Source organism: Eriocheir sinensis, chromosome 17, assembly GCF_024679095.1.
Source record: "Eriocheir sinensis breed Jianghai 21 chromosome 17, ASM2467909v1, whole genome shotgun sequence".
Taxonomy (NCBI): Eukaryota; Metazoa; Arthropoda; class Malacostraca; order Decapoda; family Varunidae; genus Eriocheir; species Eriocheir sinensis.
The window spans coordinates 14,797,924-14,817,860 of NC_066525.1; the positions used below are offsets into that span (position 1 = coordinate 14,797,924).

The window sequence follows — 19,937 nt, forward strand, 5'->3', positions numbered from 1 at the left end:
TTACCAGTTCTGTGACTTGAATCATTATCTTTGAAACTTAGGACTGTTTCTATCTTATCACTAGACTTAAAATCACTAGTTAGAAAAACACTAGTTGTGGGGCACCATTATATACTTTGTGGTGTTGTGGTTAGCACACCTAGCTTCAGATCCACAGGACTGGCTTCGATCCCCGCCCAGAGCAGTCAGCGCCCAGTTCACTTGGCATTTTATCCTTCCTTTCAGGTTAGCTGATAAATGATTACATGGGGAAACCTGGAGCAGGTAAACTGTGATAACCCAGATGTCACACTTTCCTTTTATCTGGGGGTAGTGGGTTTTTGCCCACCACTGACTAAAGGGCCACTGAGTTAGAGATGAGCACTGAGGCCATGTGCAGCTCAGCCTATGACCCCATCTGTACTTTTTACACCTGCCCCTGAATGTTAGTTCAAGGTGTAGCCACAGTGAACTCTCTGCTGCTTCTGTGCACACATGAAAACTAATTCCTTGGGAATCCTCAATCCTTCCCTACTCATAATTATGCACTCTGGCTTATCTTCTGAACCTTTTGGTTACTTCCTTCATAAATCATGGGACACTGTGTAAGAGTATTGTCATGAAGGCCACTGACTCTTGAATTTTTTGACAGCTTTCATCCTCAACTTTAACAAGCAGAGTGCTGAGAACACCTCCATCCCTTTCTCCTATGACTACGATTCTGTCATGCACTACGGTTCCAAGTTTTTTAGGTGAGTTGCTTACTCACTAACATGTTTGGCAGTATACTTGTGGATTTTTATAATGAGAAATGCACTTTGTGATTTATTGAAGTTTAATATTTTAATCATGAATGAATATTATAATAATATTCATCAAACCCTCAACATGTAAAGCATTTCTCATTTGTGCATTTTTATATCATTGAGCAGAATTATTTTAAGGCTCATGCAGCCACCTTCATGTACCACTTAACTAAGTCTTCAAAATACTCTTTGAACAGGTATATATCATGCATGGAATTTTTATCTGATCGTATTTTACAGATAAAAGGTGCAATACCAGAATTTGATTGAGTATGGATCATATAGCATAGCCTTAATCCTTTTCTCAATGTTTTTATTTAAATGAATTATGTAAGACTATATGAACTGAATAGTGCTCAAATTTTTATTGTTTGTGATCCATGCAATTTACTATAAGAAAAATTAATAAAGAAAGCCTAATTGCTATACACTTACATTCATATAGTAAATATGGGATTTACATATATTTTGCTGGTATAAAATATAGTCATTGTAATAGCAAAGTGAACAATTTTACGTGAAGACTTTTCACACCAAGAGTTTCATCATTTTCATCATCTTAAGCTGTCACTGGTCAGCAGCAGAATAAAGGTCCTTCCCAACATTCTCCACCTCTTTTTCTGGTTTTAGTGTACCCCGTCCTGCTCTGGCAATGCTCTACTTTCATTACTCTACCTAGCACTCTCTCTGCTCTGACATCTACAATTTCTGGGTTGTCACTTTGTTACCTTCATTGTGCATCTGTTATCACTTCCACGCGTGATATGAGCTTCCCAAGTCCATTTCTTATTCTTAATTGTGATCAAAATATCTTCAACCTTTCTCTGTTCTCTAATCCATAATATGTACTTGCTCCCTGTATCTTCATGTTTTACCCAGTATATCTCTTTTGCTATCTATGCATTTCTTAGCTTTCTATTTTTTTCTGAGGCACCAAGTTTCCAAACCATGTGTTAGGATTAGCAGGATATAGGTACACTGATTGTACACTTTTCTTTTGCAGGAAGAGTTCCAGGTTGCTATTTATAATGTTACTACAATGTTTACCAGAAGCACTGGATCCCATTCCTCCTCACTTTCTGATTTATGTTCTGTGGAGTGAGTGTGCTAGTTGTTTGTTTTCAATATGTATATTCTTCTTCTCTCAAGTGTTTCATTCCTAATCATTCTTCACTGTACATTACCATAATGTCCAACTACCTATTCATTTAATTTTGAAATTATATAGCTCATGATATTAATTGTCTCCCATCAGCTTCGACAGACATAGTCCCACCATTGTCCCGAAGAAGTTGGATGCTGCCATAGGCCAGCGCATCATGCTTAGTAAACTGGACTGCCTCAAGCTCAATGACCTCTATGGCTGCCTAGACGATCCATTTGACAGAGAAAAGTACACAGCCTTATGCACATTCTTGGGATACTGACATCCTGCTATGTATTATTGTTAGCAATTAAGGGTTGTCTAGAAAGTGGGCTGGGATCTGAGAGCGAAGCTAAGCAGCCGTGGGTAATTGGGTGGTTGAGTTTTTCCACAATAAAGGCAATACTTCACTGCCCAGAGGTTGCATTAGTAATCAACTCTTTAGTAATTTACCCTAAAGGCATGACTGCTAAATAAAACGAGATTAATTTACGCCATTAAGTAAAATAACTTGATGAAATTAGCAGTTGCTATTGGAACTTGTTTCGAACCTTGTAAAGAATATTCTGGAATGTCCGGTGAAAATACTCTTTTCCGGCTAGACAAGGGCACGCAGCTTGCCCCACACGATTCAGTCTGCTGTGAGGTGCGGTCAGCAACACCTCAGTTTTACACTGTCTGCTGAACACAGAGCAAGCAACGTGGCCATCAAATTATTAACTCTACATTACTATTGGCTGGCTTACAATGCCGACACCTTCAGTCGACCTTAACTGAAACCCCCTAAACATAAATATACCTTAAATATCATACCTTTGGGCCCATTGGGGAGGGATATTTAAGGTGGTGCTTGGGAGGAAGGTCCTTGTACATCGCAGATGGGTCGGTGCATGTAAGATTTTGGCCTTACTAGTGTGTTGCTAAAGTGTAAATTTGCAACATTATCCTTTTAGAGGCATTTATTTATTCAGGGGGTGTTGTGTGGTGTGCTGTTTTTAAGCCAGAATAAATTATTGTTGTTGGAGATACGTCAAATGTTTTCTTTATTCCTATTTATTTATATTACTTCTTTGTTCCATTGTAGGAAATTGTCAACAGTTACTTGGTAGATGCTGTGGAAGCCTTAAAAAAATACTTTTTTGTTTCCTAAGGTTAATCAGGTGCAATGATTGATAGGAATAAGTATAGCAGGTGCTATGAAGAATGGGGTGAGGATAACACAAACAGGCAGGAGCTTTATAAAAATGATTGAATACATATCTCAATTCTAGCCTTTTTCTTTACCTTGGAAACTTCTGAACCTTTGCCTTAGACTACTTGGTGATTAACATGCTAGAGATTCAAAACATGAAGCAGCAAATTATCATGCATATGTTTTTATCTAGTTATGATATACATGAATTAAGCTATGCTCATGGTGTTCTGTCTTATGAGTCTTAATCAGTCAGTTGTAGCTTTAAAATTTGATTTAAGCTTTTGGATTGAGCAACCGCTTTGTCAAGGGTGTTCCACTGCTCAATGCATCTGTCAGGAAAGCTGTATTCATTGATATTTTTCAAGCATCTTGTTTTTTATCAACTTCCTTTCCTGTCCTTTACTTGCTCCTCCATCCCATACAAACTAATTCTCTCTTAACAGTTCTCTTGATTCCTCTCAACATTCTGAACATTGCAGTCATGTCACTTCTCTTCGTTTTAAGAATACCAGCCCCAGCTTTTCCAATCTCCTTGTATGATACATATGCCAGTATGACAGACTGGGGATCATCTTACTTGGTATACTTTTTCTTTTCTCTATATTGTTTATATGATTCTTTTTGTGTGTATTATTCTTTTTATGGTTCTTTTTATGTGTATACTACAGCTGCGTATTCCAACTTTGGGCAGATCAAACTCACTATTAGGTTCCTTATTATTTCTTCATCCATGAAATGAAACACCACTCTAATGCTTGTCAACAGTTTTATAAGTCTCTGACAATCTTATCTGTGTTTTTCAGTTGACAAATTATCCTGTACCAACACCCATGTATAAATCGTGTTTAGTTTTCTTGCACACTTTTACAATCCTCAGTTTTTATTTTTTTGTGTGTGATCTTGGCATCATATGCAAACAGGCTTGCCCTTATAATCATCTTAAAATGTTTATAAACCTGTGACCCAGTTTTATCGTAGTCGTTAATTTTAGTTTTACTTCTGTTGCTTTTATGAAGTGAGTGGGACTGTGATTGTTGCAACCTATTTATGATTTGAATAATATACAAATGATAAAGTAGCCAGAATTATACCATGATAATTCCTCAGTATTAATTTTATAACTTTCTTTAGAGATGAATTGTTGCAGCGATGATGTCAATGTGAGTATCCTTTATGGAGATTCATTTAACTGCTTTGTGAGTATTAGCCTTTGGGAGACTAGAGTAGAAAGTAACATCGCTAAATAAGGAATCTGTTTCTATTTATACCAGGTAATTTAATCATGAATAATGTTTTCTTGTCTGAACATTTCTCAATTCTTCTCACGACCTCCTCCACTATCACCACCATCATCATCATCATCACCATCATGTAAATCCTCACCTATGTCATGGGCAGGGAAATGTTTCATTCTCAAGGTACTGGTTTTATTCAGAAAACCGCGTGCAAGCAAAAAGTAACTGTAGCACGCATGTTTATTATTTTAGCCTTCATATTTTAAAAGAAAAGTAAAAACAAACAAACAGGCACAGAGGTAAAAACTCCTGACTAGGCAAGGAAATGAGTCCAGCGGTGCAACATTAAAGTACCACACCATTATTAGCTGAAATACACATCAGAAACAATTTTTTCAGGTATCTATTTGTTTCAAATCTTCAGCTCTTATAAATGCATTATTTGGAAGTGATCTATCTTAGGGATCTGCTAATTTACCTCAAGTAAGCCCAGCTAACCTGCGCAACTACCTATCACGCAATTTGTTCATCATTTAGAGTTAGATAATGATGCATCTTATGAACCAACCATCCTCTTCTGATCTTTAAATCTTGCTGGGGTGTGCACATGCCTCAGGTAACAGCAAACCTTTCAGCTCTTCAGGTTTATACATTATCACAGCAATGCATGGTAGACATGTTTGGTAACTAGATTAATCTTTTCCCAATGCAATAATAAAAATCTTAATTTCTTTCCACAACGCCATTAATTTTAATATTTGTGAATTACAGCAATATATAGTCACATTGATACAACCTGTGGAACCTGCAAGATCCAAGATCTCACCAGTTTGTATAAGAAGATAGATGTTGTAGTAAGTGACGAAAGCAAGTTGAAAAAAAAAAAATAGAAATGAAACTGATCAGCCTAAGATTGTACCTAGATGCTTCTTCGGGTATAAAGGGTATTAACATTGCAATGCATGCCACACACCTTGAAACAACGGAAGTCAGCCATAGGGACGAGGGTAGCCATGTAGACATCCAGTACCTACATATACGACAAATAACAAGCTATGTGACCTTAGCATTTTTTCATTGTCTAATTGGCCTATCAGAACCTTAATGGCTATCGCCCCTGAACAGTGAAGACACTTAAAGTAGTCCCCGCTGTTTCCTCTCATAGCAAGAGCGCATATTACTTCCCTTCTTTAATTGCTTCATAAATGTTAAATATATCCACTTGAGCGTCTCCGACAAAGAGTCGATCGTTCCTTTCGAGGTAGGGCTGTGCTGCAAACATCATCCATTCATCCTTATCTTATTAGACAAGACCAAATGATTGTTCGTCAGTATGTTAAATACTAATGTAACTTATTATGAGTCCAGACTGAGACAGATATGAATGTACAGTATGGTTGTAATTGTGTGTGTGTGTGTGTGAGAGAGAGAGAGAGAGAGAGAGAGAGAGAGAGAGAGAGAGAGAGAGCAAAAATACCTATTATTGTATTTTTACTCCCAGGGTGAGCACTGAATGACCATTTGTTCTGGAGGAGGGGAGGGGAGGGTCAGGGAAGGGGGAGTCAGGCGTCAGCAGCAAGTGATCCTCTACCAGTCTAGCATGATAGCACATTACCAGCTTCTTGCCACTGTAATTTCTCTTTCCATGCTGTTTACATTCATCCATTGCAGCTTAAAGTTAATCTTATCACTCATGCTTTAATTGAGTAAAGGAAATAATGAATTGTTTACATCCTCCGTGGGTCCTTCTTGCTCCAAAATGCCACTTCTGGTGTTGCCGTATGAGGCCCCTTGGCGTGGGGTTCATGTCCACCGCTCACCACTAAAACGACGTGCATGCCTCCGTGTACAGACCTTTCCATGCGTGTCAGATGCACCCAAATATCAGTTCCACGCCAGCAAGGACGCAGGAGAAAGGATAGGGAAGGAGTCAATGTATGAAGCAACAAGTGCAGGGCAAGTGCAACCTTTCGGCACCCAAGATCACATATTTTACAAGGCATTCGTGGGAGTTTGGGGCATTTCCAGGGGTAGATTTATGGCCATGGTGGTAGTTTAATCCTTCTTCTGTACCATGATACTAAAAAAAACACTCATGAGGACCAGATTGATCTCCTTTTAAGCCTTTGGAAATAGTTGCTGTGAGGGGTGGAAGCGTCTGAGAGTACCGAGAGTTGCCAACGCGGAGGTGGAAATGAAGTTTGGATTAGTGTGAGGCGAGCAAGCTGGTGGTGAGGGGGTAACCCGCAGCGCTCTCTGGACCTTCTTACTGCTGCCCCTCCCCCAGCAACCGATGCGCTGAAGGCAGTGTACGAGCACCACGCAGCCCCGGCAACAGGCAGCCTAGGCCAAAGAGACTACGTGGAGGGTGTGCTGCGGGATTGGTGCTGGGCTGAAAAGGTGTTAGGCTGGAGAAGTGAATGTAGACAGGACAGAGGTGCTGGGAGGGGGCAGGGAGGACTGGCGGCAAGACGAGACTGACTGCAACACCCACAACGTGAACAGCGGTGGGTGGGTGTGTTCGTTGTGCAAGAAGTAATGGAGCCTCGCCACCATCGCCTGGACGTGGGTGTGTGCAAGCAGTAATTCGACCCCTCGAAGCACCGAGTGAGGAAACGAAGAAGCTGGTGACGGGAGGCGGCGAGGAACGTGAGCAGCGGTCAGTCATTCAGTTATAGGAGGAGGAACAAGTCACAATGATGGATGAGGAGGAAAGAGTTCGCATGAGCCACGCCGGGTTGCTTGCACGCAGCGCCGAGGGCCACGCCGCCAAGGGGATGCGGATAAAGGATCAGGAGGACATGTGGGTGGAGATCCAGCACCACACCTTCAGGAACTGGGTGAACGTGCAGCTGCGGGACACTGGCATCAAAGTGGAGGACCTTTCCGAGGACCTGAAGGACGGCCTGGCGCTGGTGACGCTGGTGGAGGTGCTGCAGAAGAGGCGGCTGAGGAAGGTGAAGCGTGTCCTGAATCAGCACCAGGCCCTCGAGAATGTGTCCACAGCCCTCAACGCCATAGCTGACGATGGCATCAAGCTCGTCAATATCGGTGAGTGTTCAATGTTCATGTGTCAATTTTTTTCCCCTCCGTTTCAATCTTGTCATTTATTTTCTCTCTACCTTGTTCTTTATTTCGACGTCTTCGTGTTTTCATTCTCCCGCCAAATGGCATAGTTAAATATATCTTGCCTGTCTCTGTATGTGTTTGTCTGCGTATCTGTCTTAGCATACATTGAAATTACCATCACCCAACACCCCATGACCTCTTCTTCCTCCTTCTCCTTCCACACCACTCCACCTGTCACCCTCCACCACAGACACAAGCATCACCAAGACATTCCCGCGTCACATGCCCGCCGTGCCAGTCATTCCTCGGCCAGTTCCATGCGACACGTAAAATAAACAAGTCCGCCAGCAGGGGATAAGAGTAACAGGTTGCAATTATTAGTTTATACGACGGCTGGTGTTTAGGCTATCACCTTGTATTGGATGATTTTTTTGTCGTTTTTGTAGGAGGAATACGTGAATAGAAAGTATTATAGTTACAACGTCATCCCCCCCCCCCCCCCCCCATAACGAGTGCAGGTAAATATAAACAAAAAGAAAATGGGTGGAGGAAAAGAACTAAACCATAACGGAAAAGAAAACGTAATGAGATTGGCATTTTCGGCGTGAAGGCTAGATTTCCGGTTCTCAAGTTATCTTATTATTTCTCTATTTTGACTGCCATTGTTATTGACTCTTACAAATCAAAGAGGAAGAAGCATATTGTAGTAATGGTAGTAGTAGTAGTAGTTGTAGCAGTAGTATTATCTTGGCGGACAGACTACTACTGGTTAGATTATCTTCCCAAAAAGGTGAGGACGGAAATAAACTAAAGAAAAAGAAAATAGGTAGGAAGGGAGAAGTATGAGAGCAAGGAAAAGGAGGATAAGAAGAGAGAGTGCTTGAGTGGAATGAGGACACCACACAACCTCCAGGACCAGGCCAAGAAGGGAGGGAATGAGCGAACGGTTGTTATGTTTTATTCAGTGACGACATGCATGCTGTTTCATTATTCTTCGTCTCCGCTTCACAAATTCGCCTCCACTGCCGCGGCTTCGTCTGTTGTATAGTGATCGCTTATCTTGTACTGCTGTCACGCTTTCTGGCCCATTACTCAGGTTAGCGGTCAGCCCCTCACGACCTGAAGGGTTTATGAGGGCTCGGCTATGTAGGCTCCATTCATTAATAGGTGATGGATATGCTTCTTTCCTCTTCTCTTGCTCCTCCTCCTCTATCTTTACCATCGCCATCACCACCTCCCCCGCCACGTTCTCAATCTCCTTTTTTTACCTCCACCTCCTCCCCTTTCACCTCCTTCCCTCTTCATCACCACCTCTTCCTCCACCTACGTCTCCTCCTCCGCCTTCATCTTCGTCACCACATTTAACAATTCTTCCTTCACCTTTACCACACACACTTCCACCACCACTCCTCCTCCTCTTCCACCACTTTTCCTCCATCACGTCCACCTCCACTTTTCCTCTATCACGTCCACCTCCAGTACAATTTTTCCTGTCATCTCTTATTACTTCATACGTTTCCTCCCCCCCCCCTCCCTCTTCCCCCCTAGCTTCCTTTTTCACTGGCAACTTTTTCCTCTTGCTCTGCTGTTTGTCTGTTTCTTTCTCCTTTAATTCCTTTCTTTTCTTGCCCTTTACTCCTTTCACTTGTCTTTTTCTCCGGGGTTTTCCTCTACTCGTTTCAACCTTATTTACTTTCTTACTTTTTTCTTTCGTTCCTTCATTTTTCTCTCCTCTGTTCTTGTCTGCTTCTTTCTCCTTTATTTCCTTTCTTTTCTTGCTCCTTATATACAACCCCTTTCACTCATTGCTATCTCTTCGCCTCAGCATTACTTCTTCCCTTACCATTTTTTTCTCTTTCTTTCCTTCATTTCCTCTTTCCTGATCATGTTTTCTTCCTCGCGTTCCTTCATTCCCCCTCTCCTCTCTCGTCCCTTCACCTGCCGCCCAGCAACACATGACCGTCCTCCTGTGGCGCCGTAACAACATTATTTATGCAGTCAAATGAGTTAATTCTCCTCTTTTGTTCTCTCTCCTGTCTTCCTTCACCCCGCCCCTTGCTCCACCCTCCTTCACTCCCTCCGTCTTTCCTTCTCACCTCACCTCTATTTTTCCTTCACTCCTCAAATCTTCCTTCACTTCGTCCGTCTTTGCTTCACTCCTTCCACCTTTCCTTCAATGTCTCTCCTACACCCTCTACTACGTCTTTCCTCCATTCTTCCTCCCCCCACCGTTATTCTCCCTCCTATATCTTTCTTCTTCTCTCCACTTCCCTCCATTTATTTCCTCTGCAGTTTTCCTTTCTTCAATGTCTTTACTTTTTCACCTTCTGTCATTTTTATTCCATTGCTCCTTCACTCTCCCTATCATTCTCAACCCTACCGCTACCACCACCACCTCGGAACCCAGGCTAGGATGTGGATAGGAGGGACCCCGCATGACCGGTTTCCTTCTCCCATACTGTTTGAGCCACTCCGCCTGTCCAGCTTTCCTCTCCCATAGGTCTTGACGAAAGGGTGGTGGTGGTGGTGGTGGTGAAGTATTGGAGGTGTATAGTTGTTTTTTTCATGCTGGTCATTGATATTGGTTTGTTATTTTTTTTGCTGCGGTGGTGGTGGTGGAGGGGTTATAGTTAATGTTTACTGTGGTGAGGAAATTGTGGTGATTGTGGTGGTGGTGGTGGTGAGTGGGTGGTGGTGGTGGTGGTGGTGGTGATGGGAATTTCAACGCAACCTCTTAACGTAATCTGAGCTGTGGGTGACTAGCAAATCTCAACCAACTCCTCCTCCTCCTCCTCATCATCATCATTATCATCATCATCATTATTCAGCTATTTCGTATAATATTGTTTTGATTTGTTTATTTAACGTTTTATTTATTTAGCTGTATTTATCTATCAATCAAATGGTTAATAACTTAATATTATATTGTTTATTAAAAATCGGTTGTTATACTTTCCATCTGTCAGCACCACGCCCGTCTGGGCGTGGTGGGACACACACACACACACACACACACACACACACACACACCACGCCCACCTTTTTTACCCCGGCCATCCGTGGAGCAGGTGTTTGGGCGCTGCGTGGAGGAGCTTCTTTCTATACAGTGCTCTCTTGATATCGTGTTTGCTTGGTGTCTGTTTGTTACCTATTGTTTGGTGCGTAATTAGACTGTTGAGGAGTTCATCTTTGCTTTGACTTTGTGTGTGTGTGTGTGTGTGTGTGTGTGTGTGTGTGTGTGTGTGTGTGTGTGTGTGTGTGTGTGTGCTGCATCTCGCCCCCTCCTACACGCCTCCCACGCCAGTCTCTCACAAGGTCTTATGCGAGTGGAAGGAATAAGTAGTTGAGGAACCACCACCACCTCCACCTCCTCCAGCTCCTCTCCGTTCTCGTCCTCTTCAACCTTCTGCTCCTCCTCGTCCTTGTCATTCTCAACCTTCTGTTCCTCCTCCTTTCTTCCTCTTCCCTTCATTATCCTTTATTTTTCCTCCTCATTCTACTCCACCTTTGCCTCCGTCCCCTGTGACTCCTCTCCCCCCCTCCCCCCAAGCCACCTGTCGCCAACACACCTTTACAATGTTATCAGTTTACCTTCACCACGCTATTAATTTACCTTCATGTTATTAATTTACCTGTACCATGTTTTCAATTTACCGAAGAGGAAGGAAAGGTCTCCGGGGTGGTGTCGGTGCCTAAAGGGAAATTACAGGGAGTGTGTTTATTCCCGCCAGATGTCGTGTTTATACCTCCGACTCTGCGTTCTTTTAGTTTTTGCTGAGTCGGAGAAAAACTTGCCGTATTTGGGATAGTGCGCAAGAATGAGAATAGGACATAATGAAGTTCCTAATGAATGTAAGCGAATAGTTTCCTCGATCAGTGTTTTGTTGTGAGAATTTTACGCACTTAGCCTATTGGTGTCGAGAATTATTTTGCATTTTACCGTTTCAGAAATTCGAAACTTGTGTAAAGCTTCTTTTGTATCGTTTGATTTAAGTTTCGTGTGTGGTAATATATACTGTATCTACCTTAAATTATCGTCTATTAATTTCTGTATATCATCTGTTTTTTTTTTCTGTTTTTTTTTCTTGCGAAAGATAATAATTCGTCGATCCATGAATATATTTGCTTCAGATCATGAACCATCTCGTATTATTATTTTTATCTATTTTATCTTGAAACGATTAAGAGTTTTTGTGTAATTATCAGATCTTAATTTATCAAAGTCATCACAGTATATATTCCCTGTTCGTCCATTTTTTTTCATTAGCTAAGTCAGGCTTTAAACATTTACTTTCCAAACTAATTAAGGTTACGAGCTCTTTCTTTGTCGCATCGGCCACCAAATCAGCGTTGTTGTGACTATATAGTACCGGAACTTACTTTTTTATCGCCTGATCCATTAAGATTCTTGAGCCGGGAAGACTGATATCGAGTGCTCCATTAGGGACTTCCTGCGGCGATGTACTGATGCGAGGAAGAGGTGTGTGTGTGTGTGTGTGTGTGTGTGTGTGTGTGTGTGTGTGTGTGTGTGTGTGTTTTGCTTTGTTCTCTTCTCACTTCCCTTTCCTTCTCTTCTTGGTTCTCCTTTCCGACTTCTCATCTTTTTGTTTTCGTTTCTGACTTTCTTTCCTGTCATTTCCACATCCTACATTGAGGACGACATGCTACTGTTGCCTCCTCCTCCTCCTCCTCCTTTCTCCTCCTTCCTCCTCCTCCTTTCTCCTCCTCCTTTCTCCTCCTCCTTTCTCCTCCTCCTCCTTTCTCCTCCTCCTTCCTCTTCCTCCTCCTTCCTCTTCCTCCTCCTTCCTCTTCCTCCTCCTTCCCCCTCCTCCTTCCCCCTCCTCCTCTTCCACCTCCTCCTCCTCCTCGAGTACGTGTTATTTCCTTTAATGTTGTGTTTCCTAGACTAAAAGGAATAATAATATTTATCTACCTCCTATCGATACCTAACTGGAAGGACATTAAATTTAAGTTGAACATAAGAAGAATCGAACTAAAGATAACTCATGATTGTGGTCGAGCCAAAAAAACAAATTCACACACACACACACACACACACACACACACACGCGCGCGCGCACTAGACTGCACTCATTTGCAAAGCTGATGTATGTTAACCACAACCACCTTCACCAACATCTCCTCCTCCTCCTCCTCCACGACCTGACTCATCACACAAGCACGACACCACCACTACCTTCACCACCACCACCACCACCACTTAAGGGTTTTCACTGTCGCACTTTGGATACACATTCGTGATTTAAAGTCCAGATGGTTTACATAGATATGGAATTGAACGTGTGTGTGTGTGTGTGTGTAAGCTCTTTCTCCTCACCTTATTTGTAGTATATATCTGGAATTCGTGGTCTTATTCTCTCTCTCTCTCTCTCTCTCTCTCTCTCTCTCTCTCTCTCTCTCTCTCTCTCTCTCTCTCTCTCTCTCTCAGGACAGACCACCCTGTTTGTTTGTCTGTCACATTCCATAAAATAGTTTAATCAGTGTTGCCAGATACGGTGGGTGTGTGTGTGTGTGTATGAATACTGCTTTTGCTCTCCCATACCTGTTTCCTCTTACCTGTTCCTGTTTACCTGTACACCGGTCTTGTATCTCCACCTGCTGCTTTGTCTCATATGCCTACAACAACAAGCAAGTCTCTTAAGGGGGTCATCTCAGGAGGGGGGGAAGGAGGAGGGAGTCTTCAGGTTAGCGCTGGTGACCTAGTGCGCGGCGGCAGCGGGGGGAAGGGGGGCGTGGCGGGCACCTCCACAAAAGGCACAGCCCTCCTCCGCCTGGCTCCCACGCGGCTCCCTTCCTCCCCCCCAAATTAGGCGTTCCCAGGACACCTCCCCGGCAGGATCAGGAGGGGGGCGAGGGGGTGAGGGGCGAGTATAGTGTTACCGAGGGAGGGGAAGTGAGGGAGGCAGGGAAGGTGAGGGAGAGGAAATAAAACGCAGAGGAGAAAGGAAGGAGAGAGTGAAAGGGTTGTTTAAGAAATGGAAAGTAAAGAGAAAGGACCAGGAAGTTGTGAGAATGCAGAGGAAGTTGAATGAAAGGAATGAATGAAAAGGAGAGAGAAGGAAGGGAGGGAAGAGGAAATAAAGCACATGCAGGAGGGAAAAGAATTAAAGATGAAAAGGAGAGAAAGAGAAAGGAAACGAACATGGACCGAAATTAAAAAGTGAAAGGGATGAAAAAAAGGATGAAGAAACGAACGCAGAGAGGAATGAAAGAGTGTGAAAGGGATGGAAGAAAAGGGTGAAGAAACGAACGCAGAGAGGAATGAAAGAGTGAAAGGGATGGAAGCAAATGGAAAAGGGGAAAGAAGAGAAGGGAAAGAACCACATAAGGAGGAAAGGAAAAAAAGGAGTGAAGCAATGAACACTAACTCTGGCAGAATCATCCTATTTCCCTTTAACTTTTGCTGTGTCTTGTTTAGTTTCGGCGGATTATCAAGAAAATAAAAAAAGCAAGACAACGCAATATATGTACGCTGTAACCTTGTGAGCCTGTCCTCCCTTTCCCTTCATAAAGCTGTCCAAGCACACTCCTCAGCGTGTCTTGAAGCTTGACTTCCATCGCTTTCTGCGCACTCTCGACGCACTTGGAACCGCCCTGCGCATACGACCTTGGCTGGAGGACGAGTCGAAGAGGCAATGAGGAGGAAGGAGAGGAGAAACTTGTAACACTTAAGAGCGGTTTGAACAAGTAGAAGAGAGAGGAAGGAATGCGTTGTGGTTAGGAGACGGAGACGCTAAATGGCCTAGTAATAAACCCCAGAAGAATTTATACTGGATGCGTAGAAAAGAATGATAAGGGCAAAGGCTGTTGTGGCATGTCGAAACTGAATGCACAGAGAATTTTGATAATGTGTGGGCAGCTCTAAATAAGTAGCCGTAGAAGGGAAAGGATATTGCGATTTATGAAGGTATGCAAACAAGGAACAATAAAATAGATTTGTCATGTATCGTGTTGGAAAAGTGGTAATTCGTAGACAATGAGGAGGAGGAAAAGGAGGCAATCACAAGCAAAAAATACAGATAAAGAGACGTAAGAGATAAAAAAAAATAGTTACGAGGGTGTTGATAGAGGAAAAAAGGTAGGTATTGGAAAAGTGGCAGGTGATACTTAATGCACAATAGCGGAATAGGAAGAGAAAAAAGAAAAACAAATAAATACAAAGCACGGAAAGTAAAAGAGATAAAAAGGGTTACGAGGCCACTTCTGAATGTTGATAGAAAGTTAAAAAGGTAGATAGTGGAAAAATGTCAGGTGATACACAGTGCCAGAAGGAGGAATAGGAAGAAGATGAGAAAAGAAGGAAATATACATAAACACAAAACACGAACATTAAACAAAAAAATAAAAAAAGGGGTTACGAGGCCGCATCTGGGTGTTAGTAGAAAGGTAGATTGGCCAGGTGTAGGTAGGCGTGCCAGATGTGGGTAGGCCGGGGTGGTTGTGAAAGTGTTTTGCTGTTTGTGCAGAGTGGAGGACAGGAGGGGAAGTAGGAATTAAGGAAGGAATGAAAGGGTGGTTGATGTAGAATTCAGGGTTACGTTTTCTCTGTGGTTAATTATAGAAAATTACAGTACGACGTCATTTCTTTTTCGTCTTCATTTTGTTCTTCTAGTTCTTGTTTTTCTCATTCCTTCTTCTGTTATCTTCTCCACTCTCGTCATTTATATATTCGTCTCTTCTTTTTTTTCTTCTTCGTCTTTTTCTTCGTCTTCTTCTTCTCCCCCTCATCAACATACGTCTTTTTCGCCTCGAGTGCTTGACTGAGTGTGTGTGTGTGTGTGTGTGTGTGTGTGTTGACTTGCGCATACTCTCCTGAACCACATCCTCCGCGCCTTCTTCCTCCACCAACTCCACCTCCACCTCTAATCCTCACCACCACCACCATCACTACGGTCTATTCCATTCCTACCTATTCTCTCTCTCTCTCTCTCTCTCTCTCTCTCTCTCTCTCTCTCTCTCTCTCTAATCCTCACCACCACCACCATCACTACGGTCTATTCCATTCCTACCTATTCTCTCTCTCTCTCTCGCGCCGCTACGCCCACCGGGTGCGGCAGATCCAAGGTCACTTGAGAGAGAGAGAGAGAGAGAGAGAGAGAGAGAGAGAGAGAGAGAGAGAGAGAGAGTAAACGTTGTCCTACTTGTAAAAAAAAAAAAAGAGAACAAAAGGGGGAGAAGAATAAGAGGAAGAGAAGGAGGAGGAGAAGGAGGAAGAACAAGAAGAAGGGAGATGCAAGAGGATGGTTTGATGATAATAGTGTTTGATTATTTGTCTTGCGTGCGTGCGTGTGTGTGTGTGTGTGTGTGTGTGTGTGTGTGTGTGTGTGTGTTTGTTGGCGCGCATGTGTAGGTGTGGTATTATAGTAGGAGAGAGAGAGAGAGAGAGAGAGAGAGAGAGAGAGAGAGATGCTATTGATATAACTTCTTATGCAAATGAAGAATGGGTGTGGGGAGAAGGATGGAATGCAAGTACGTAGATAAAAAAGAAGAGATAGGTAGCTGTGTGATGGAGAGAGAGAGAGAGAGAGAGAGAGAGAGAGAGAGAGAGAGAGAGAGAGAGAGAGAGAGAGAGAGAGAGAGAGAGATGAAAAGAATAAGAAAGTTACAAGTCATGAAACAAAACTATGTGCATTCAGTTCCTCATTCCACGTCCACCTCCTCGTCCTCCTCCTCCACCATCGACTCCTCTCGCTCCTCACCTTCACTTCCACCTCCTCCTCCTCCTCCTCCTCCTCCTCCTCCTCCTATTCTCAAATGCTTCCTTACCGGGGCAGGTGTTGTCGGTAATTTTGGAGTGTGGGCTGCTGAGGGAGGGGGGAGGAGGAGGATGGGGGCCAGAGAGGAGGAGGAGGAGGGAGGGAAGACAAGTTATGTAGCCGGTTTTCAAGGCTACGTGCTGATGTCCCTCCCTCCTTCCCTCCCTCCCTTCTCTCCCTCCCTCCTACCCTTCCTCCATTCTTCCCTCCAAGCAGTGCCTCTTTTTATCACTTGACCTCCCTCGTTGGTGCCATCTTCCCAAGCAACATAAAGAAGAGGAGGGAGGAAAGGAGGGAGGGTCATGGAGAGGTGGAGGGAAGAGAAGGGTCAGGTTAAAATAGGGAGGGAAGAAGAGAGGAAGAAGCGAGTTAGTGTCTTTTTTTATCATCTGACCTCCTCTCCCTTGTGCAGCGCAAAGGAGCGAAGAAGAGAGGAGGGGAAAAGGAGAAATGAGGGTTAGGGAGAGCAGGAGAGGGAGAGATGGCTGGGTAGAAATAGAAGGGAGAAGATGTCTCTTTTTATCACCTGACCTCCCCTTCTGCGTGCCATCTTCTCAATCAGCGTAAAGAAGTGAATGGGAGAGGAGGGGAAAGGAATGAAGGTCGGAGATAGGAAGGAGAAGAAGGGTCAGGTAGAAGTAGGGAGAGAAGGAGAAGGGAGTGAATGCCTCTTTTTATCACCTGACCTCCCCTCCTGTATTCATCTTACTAAGCAGATTAAATAAGCGAAGGGAAGGAAGAGAAAAGAGGAAGGAGGAAGAGTGGGAAGAAAAACTGTTGAGGGGAAAATAGCAAGGTGGATAGAGGAAGCAGGGAGGGGAGTAATATAAGTAGTGGCTATTTGGGAAGGAAGAAGGAAGGGAGAAAAGAGGAAAAAGAGTAAAGAAAGCAGGAAGAGAGGGAGAATTGGAAGGATGAAGAGTGGGAAGAAGGAAATAGTAGGGTGGATAGAGGAGGCAGGGAGGGGAGTAATATAAGTAGTGGCTATTTGGGAAGGAAGAAAGGATGGGAGGGAAGAGGAAAAAGAGTAAAGAAAGCAGGGAGAGAGGGAGAACTGGAAGGAGGAAGAGTCGGAAGAAGAAAATAGTAGGGTGGATAGAGGAAGCAAAGAGTGGAGTAAAACAAGTAGTTAGAGAGGGAGAACTGGAAGGAGGAAGAGTCGGAAGAAGAAAATAGTAGGGTGGATAGAGGAAGCAGAGAGTGGAGTAAAATAAGTAGTTGCTATTTGGGAAGGAAGAAAGGATGGGAGGGAAGAGGAAAAAGAGTTAGGAAATCAGGGAGAGAGGGAGAATGGAAAGGAGGAAGAGTCGGAAGAAGGGAAAGTAGCAGTTAGACGGATATAGACAAAGGAGGGAGGGAGGTAATGTAAGTACTGGCTATTTGGAAAGAAGGAAAGTGAGGGAGTAAAGGTGAGTAAGGAATTCAATCAGTAAAGGGTTATAAAGCATGTACATATTTAGGAAGAAAGAATGAAGGTGAGGAAGGAGAGAGGAGGGTGTGAGGAAAGTTAATTTAGAAGGTATAAGGGAGTATATTATTATGTACATATTTGGAAAGAAAGGTAGAAAGAATGAAAGGGAGGAAGGAGGAGGATGAACGGAGATGTAGTTACTAAGGTTTAGGGGACGAAAGAAAGAGGCAAAGAATGGAAGTAGAAGATAGAGAGGGAGGAACTGAATAGGGAAGCAACTCGGACGTGAAGCAAAAAATAGAATATGTAACTATGGATTGAAATTCGAAAGGAGGGAGACACAGGATGAAACAGAAGTCGCTAAATATGAGAAAAGAAACTCGGGGAAGGGAGAAAAAAAATCAGCAGCTACCGAAAACGAGTGTGTGGTCATTAGAAGTAGGAAAAAAGGAAAGTTATTGAAAACAGGTATTAAAGGAGAGGAAATTGATTGTTGCAGAAAAGGGAAACTGGGTAAGAGAGAAGAGGAAAGAGAATAAGTATAAAAGAAAGTTCCTTGAGTACGAGGGAGGAAGAGAGAAAGGAAACAAAGACGGAAGAAAAGTAAAGACGAAATAAAGACAACCAACACCAAGAAGAGAGAGAGAGAGAGAGAGAGAGAGAGAGAGAGAGAGAGAGAGAGAGAGAGAGAGAGAGAGAGAGAGAGAGAGAGAGAGAGAGAGAGAGAGAGAGAGAGAGAGAGGAAAAAGGACAAAGTGGGAAATTGCATGCAGTCATACACACTACCTCCCTTCCTCTCTCCCTCCCTTCCTCCTCCTTCCTGGACGTGAGAAAAGAACGATCACAAGGGAACCAAGAAGGGAAGAGAAAGAGAGGGAGAAAAGGACATAAGGGAACCAAGAGAGAGGGAAAGAGGGGAACCACAAGAAACAAGAAGGTAAATTCAAGATGTGGGAAGCAAGCAGGAAGGGATGATAATAAATGAGGAAGTCTATAAGTGTGGGAACGAAGAGAGGGCTCGGGAAGAAGGGAGGAGAGGAAAGAGGGAGGAAGGAGTGGAGGGAAAAAGGAAAGACAAAGCAAAGGGAGGAGATGAAGGAAGAAAGATATGGGTAGGGAACGTGAAATGAAGGAGCAAAGATAGAGGCGAGGAAGGAAAGCAGGATAGGGAGTGGAGGAAAAAAGGAAAGAAGAGGCAAACGGAGGAGATGAAGGAAGAAAATATGGTGAGGGAACGCGAAATGAAGGAGCAAAGGGAGAGGCAAAGAAGGAGGGAGGAAGGAAATTAGAACAAAAGGTGAGAGAGGGAGGGAATAAATTAAGAGAAAGTAGTAAAAAGCAAGGGGGAAGAAAGGGAAGAGTGAATAGAGGAAGACACGGAAGGGAAGACAAAAAAAAAATCAAGGAGTAAAGGAAAGAGGAAACACGAGAGAAAGAAAGGAAGGAGGGAACAAATAAAGAAAAGAAAAGGAGGAGTGAAGGAAGGACAAAAGACAGGTAAAGGAAAGTGAAAATAGGAAGTTCAGCAAGAGAGGAGACAGAAACAAGGAAAAGCAAAAGATAATAAATATGTAAACAGAGGAAATAACGAATGAAGGAGCAAAGAAGGGAGACAAGAAGAGGAGAGGAGAATACACGCCCCCCCACCCCCCCTTTTCATCACCAAGATCCCTCCCCCCTCCCCCCTACGGATGCAACTCCCAGGTGAGGTCATGGCCATCTCACCTGTCGCCTTACGTCATTGTGGGCGTTTCCTGTGGGTGGGTGGGTGGGTGAAGGGGGGGAGGGGAGGAAGGAAAGGGCAAAGGAGGAGGAGAAGAGGAAAGAGTAGGGCGGTTGGAGGACAAGGAGGAGAGAAGGTGAGGGAGGAAGGGAAAAGAAAAGAAGGAGAGGAGGAGGAGATGGAAAAAATATTGAAGTTATTGGACGAGGAGGAGAAAGGTTGATGGAAGAAGGCGGAGTCGAAGGAAAGGGCAAGGAAGGAAGAAGAGGAGGAGGAAAGAGTAAGGAAGTTAGAGGAGGAGAAGGAGAGAGGACGAGGAAGGAAATGATAAGAGAGGAGGAAAGAGGAGAATGAGAGAGGTTGATAAAGGAAGGCGGGAAGGAAGGAAAGGGCAACGAAGGAAGAAGAAGAAAAAGAAAGAGTAAGGAAGTTGGAGGAGGAGAAGGAGAGAGGAAGAGGAAGGAAATGGTAAGGGAGGAAGAGGAGGAGGAAAGAGTAAGACAGAAGAAGGAGAGATGTTGATGGAAGAAGACGGGGAGGAAGGAAAGAGCGAAGAAGGAAGAAGAGAAGGAAAGAGTAAGGAAGTTGGAGGAAGATA

General features: G+C 43.5%; 1 protein-coding gene across 2 annotated transcripts in view; it reads left to right on the forward strand.

Annotated features, from left to right (window-relative positions):
- Positions 1-6,085: 6,085 nt before the first annotated feature.
- LOC126999992 (filamin-C-like) overlaps positions 6,086-19,937 on the forward strand; it is a 140,504-nt gene continuing 126,652 nt past the window's right edge. For both annotated transcript variants that reach the window (XM_050863342.1, XM_050863343.1), the window contains exon 1: positions 6,086-7,410. In XM_050863342.1, coding sequence (XP_050719299.1) covers positions 7,056-7,410 — 355 coding nt within the window. In that variant the 5' untranslated portion in view covers positions 6,086-7,055. The remainder of the gene's footprint in view (positions 7,411-19,937) is intronic.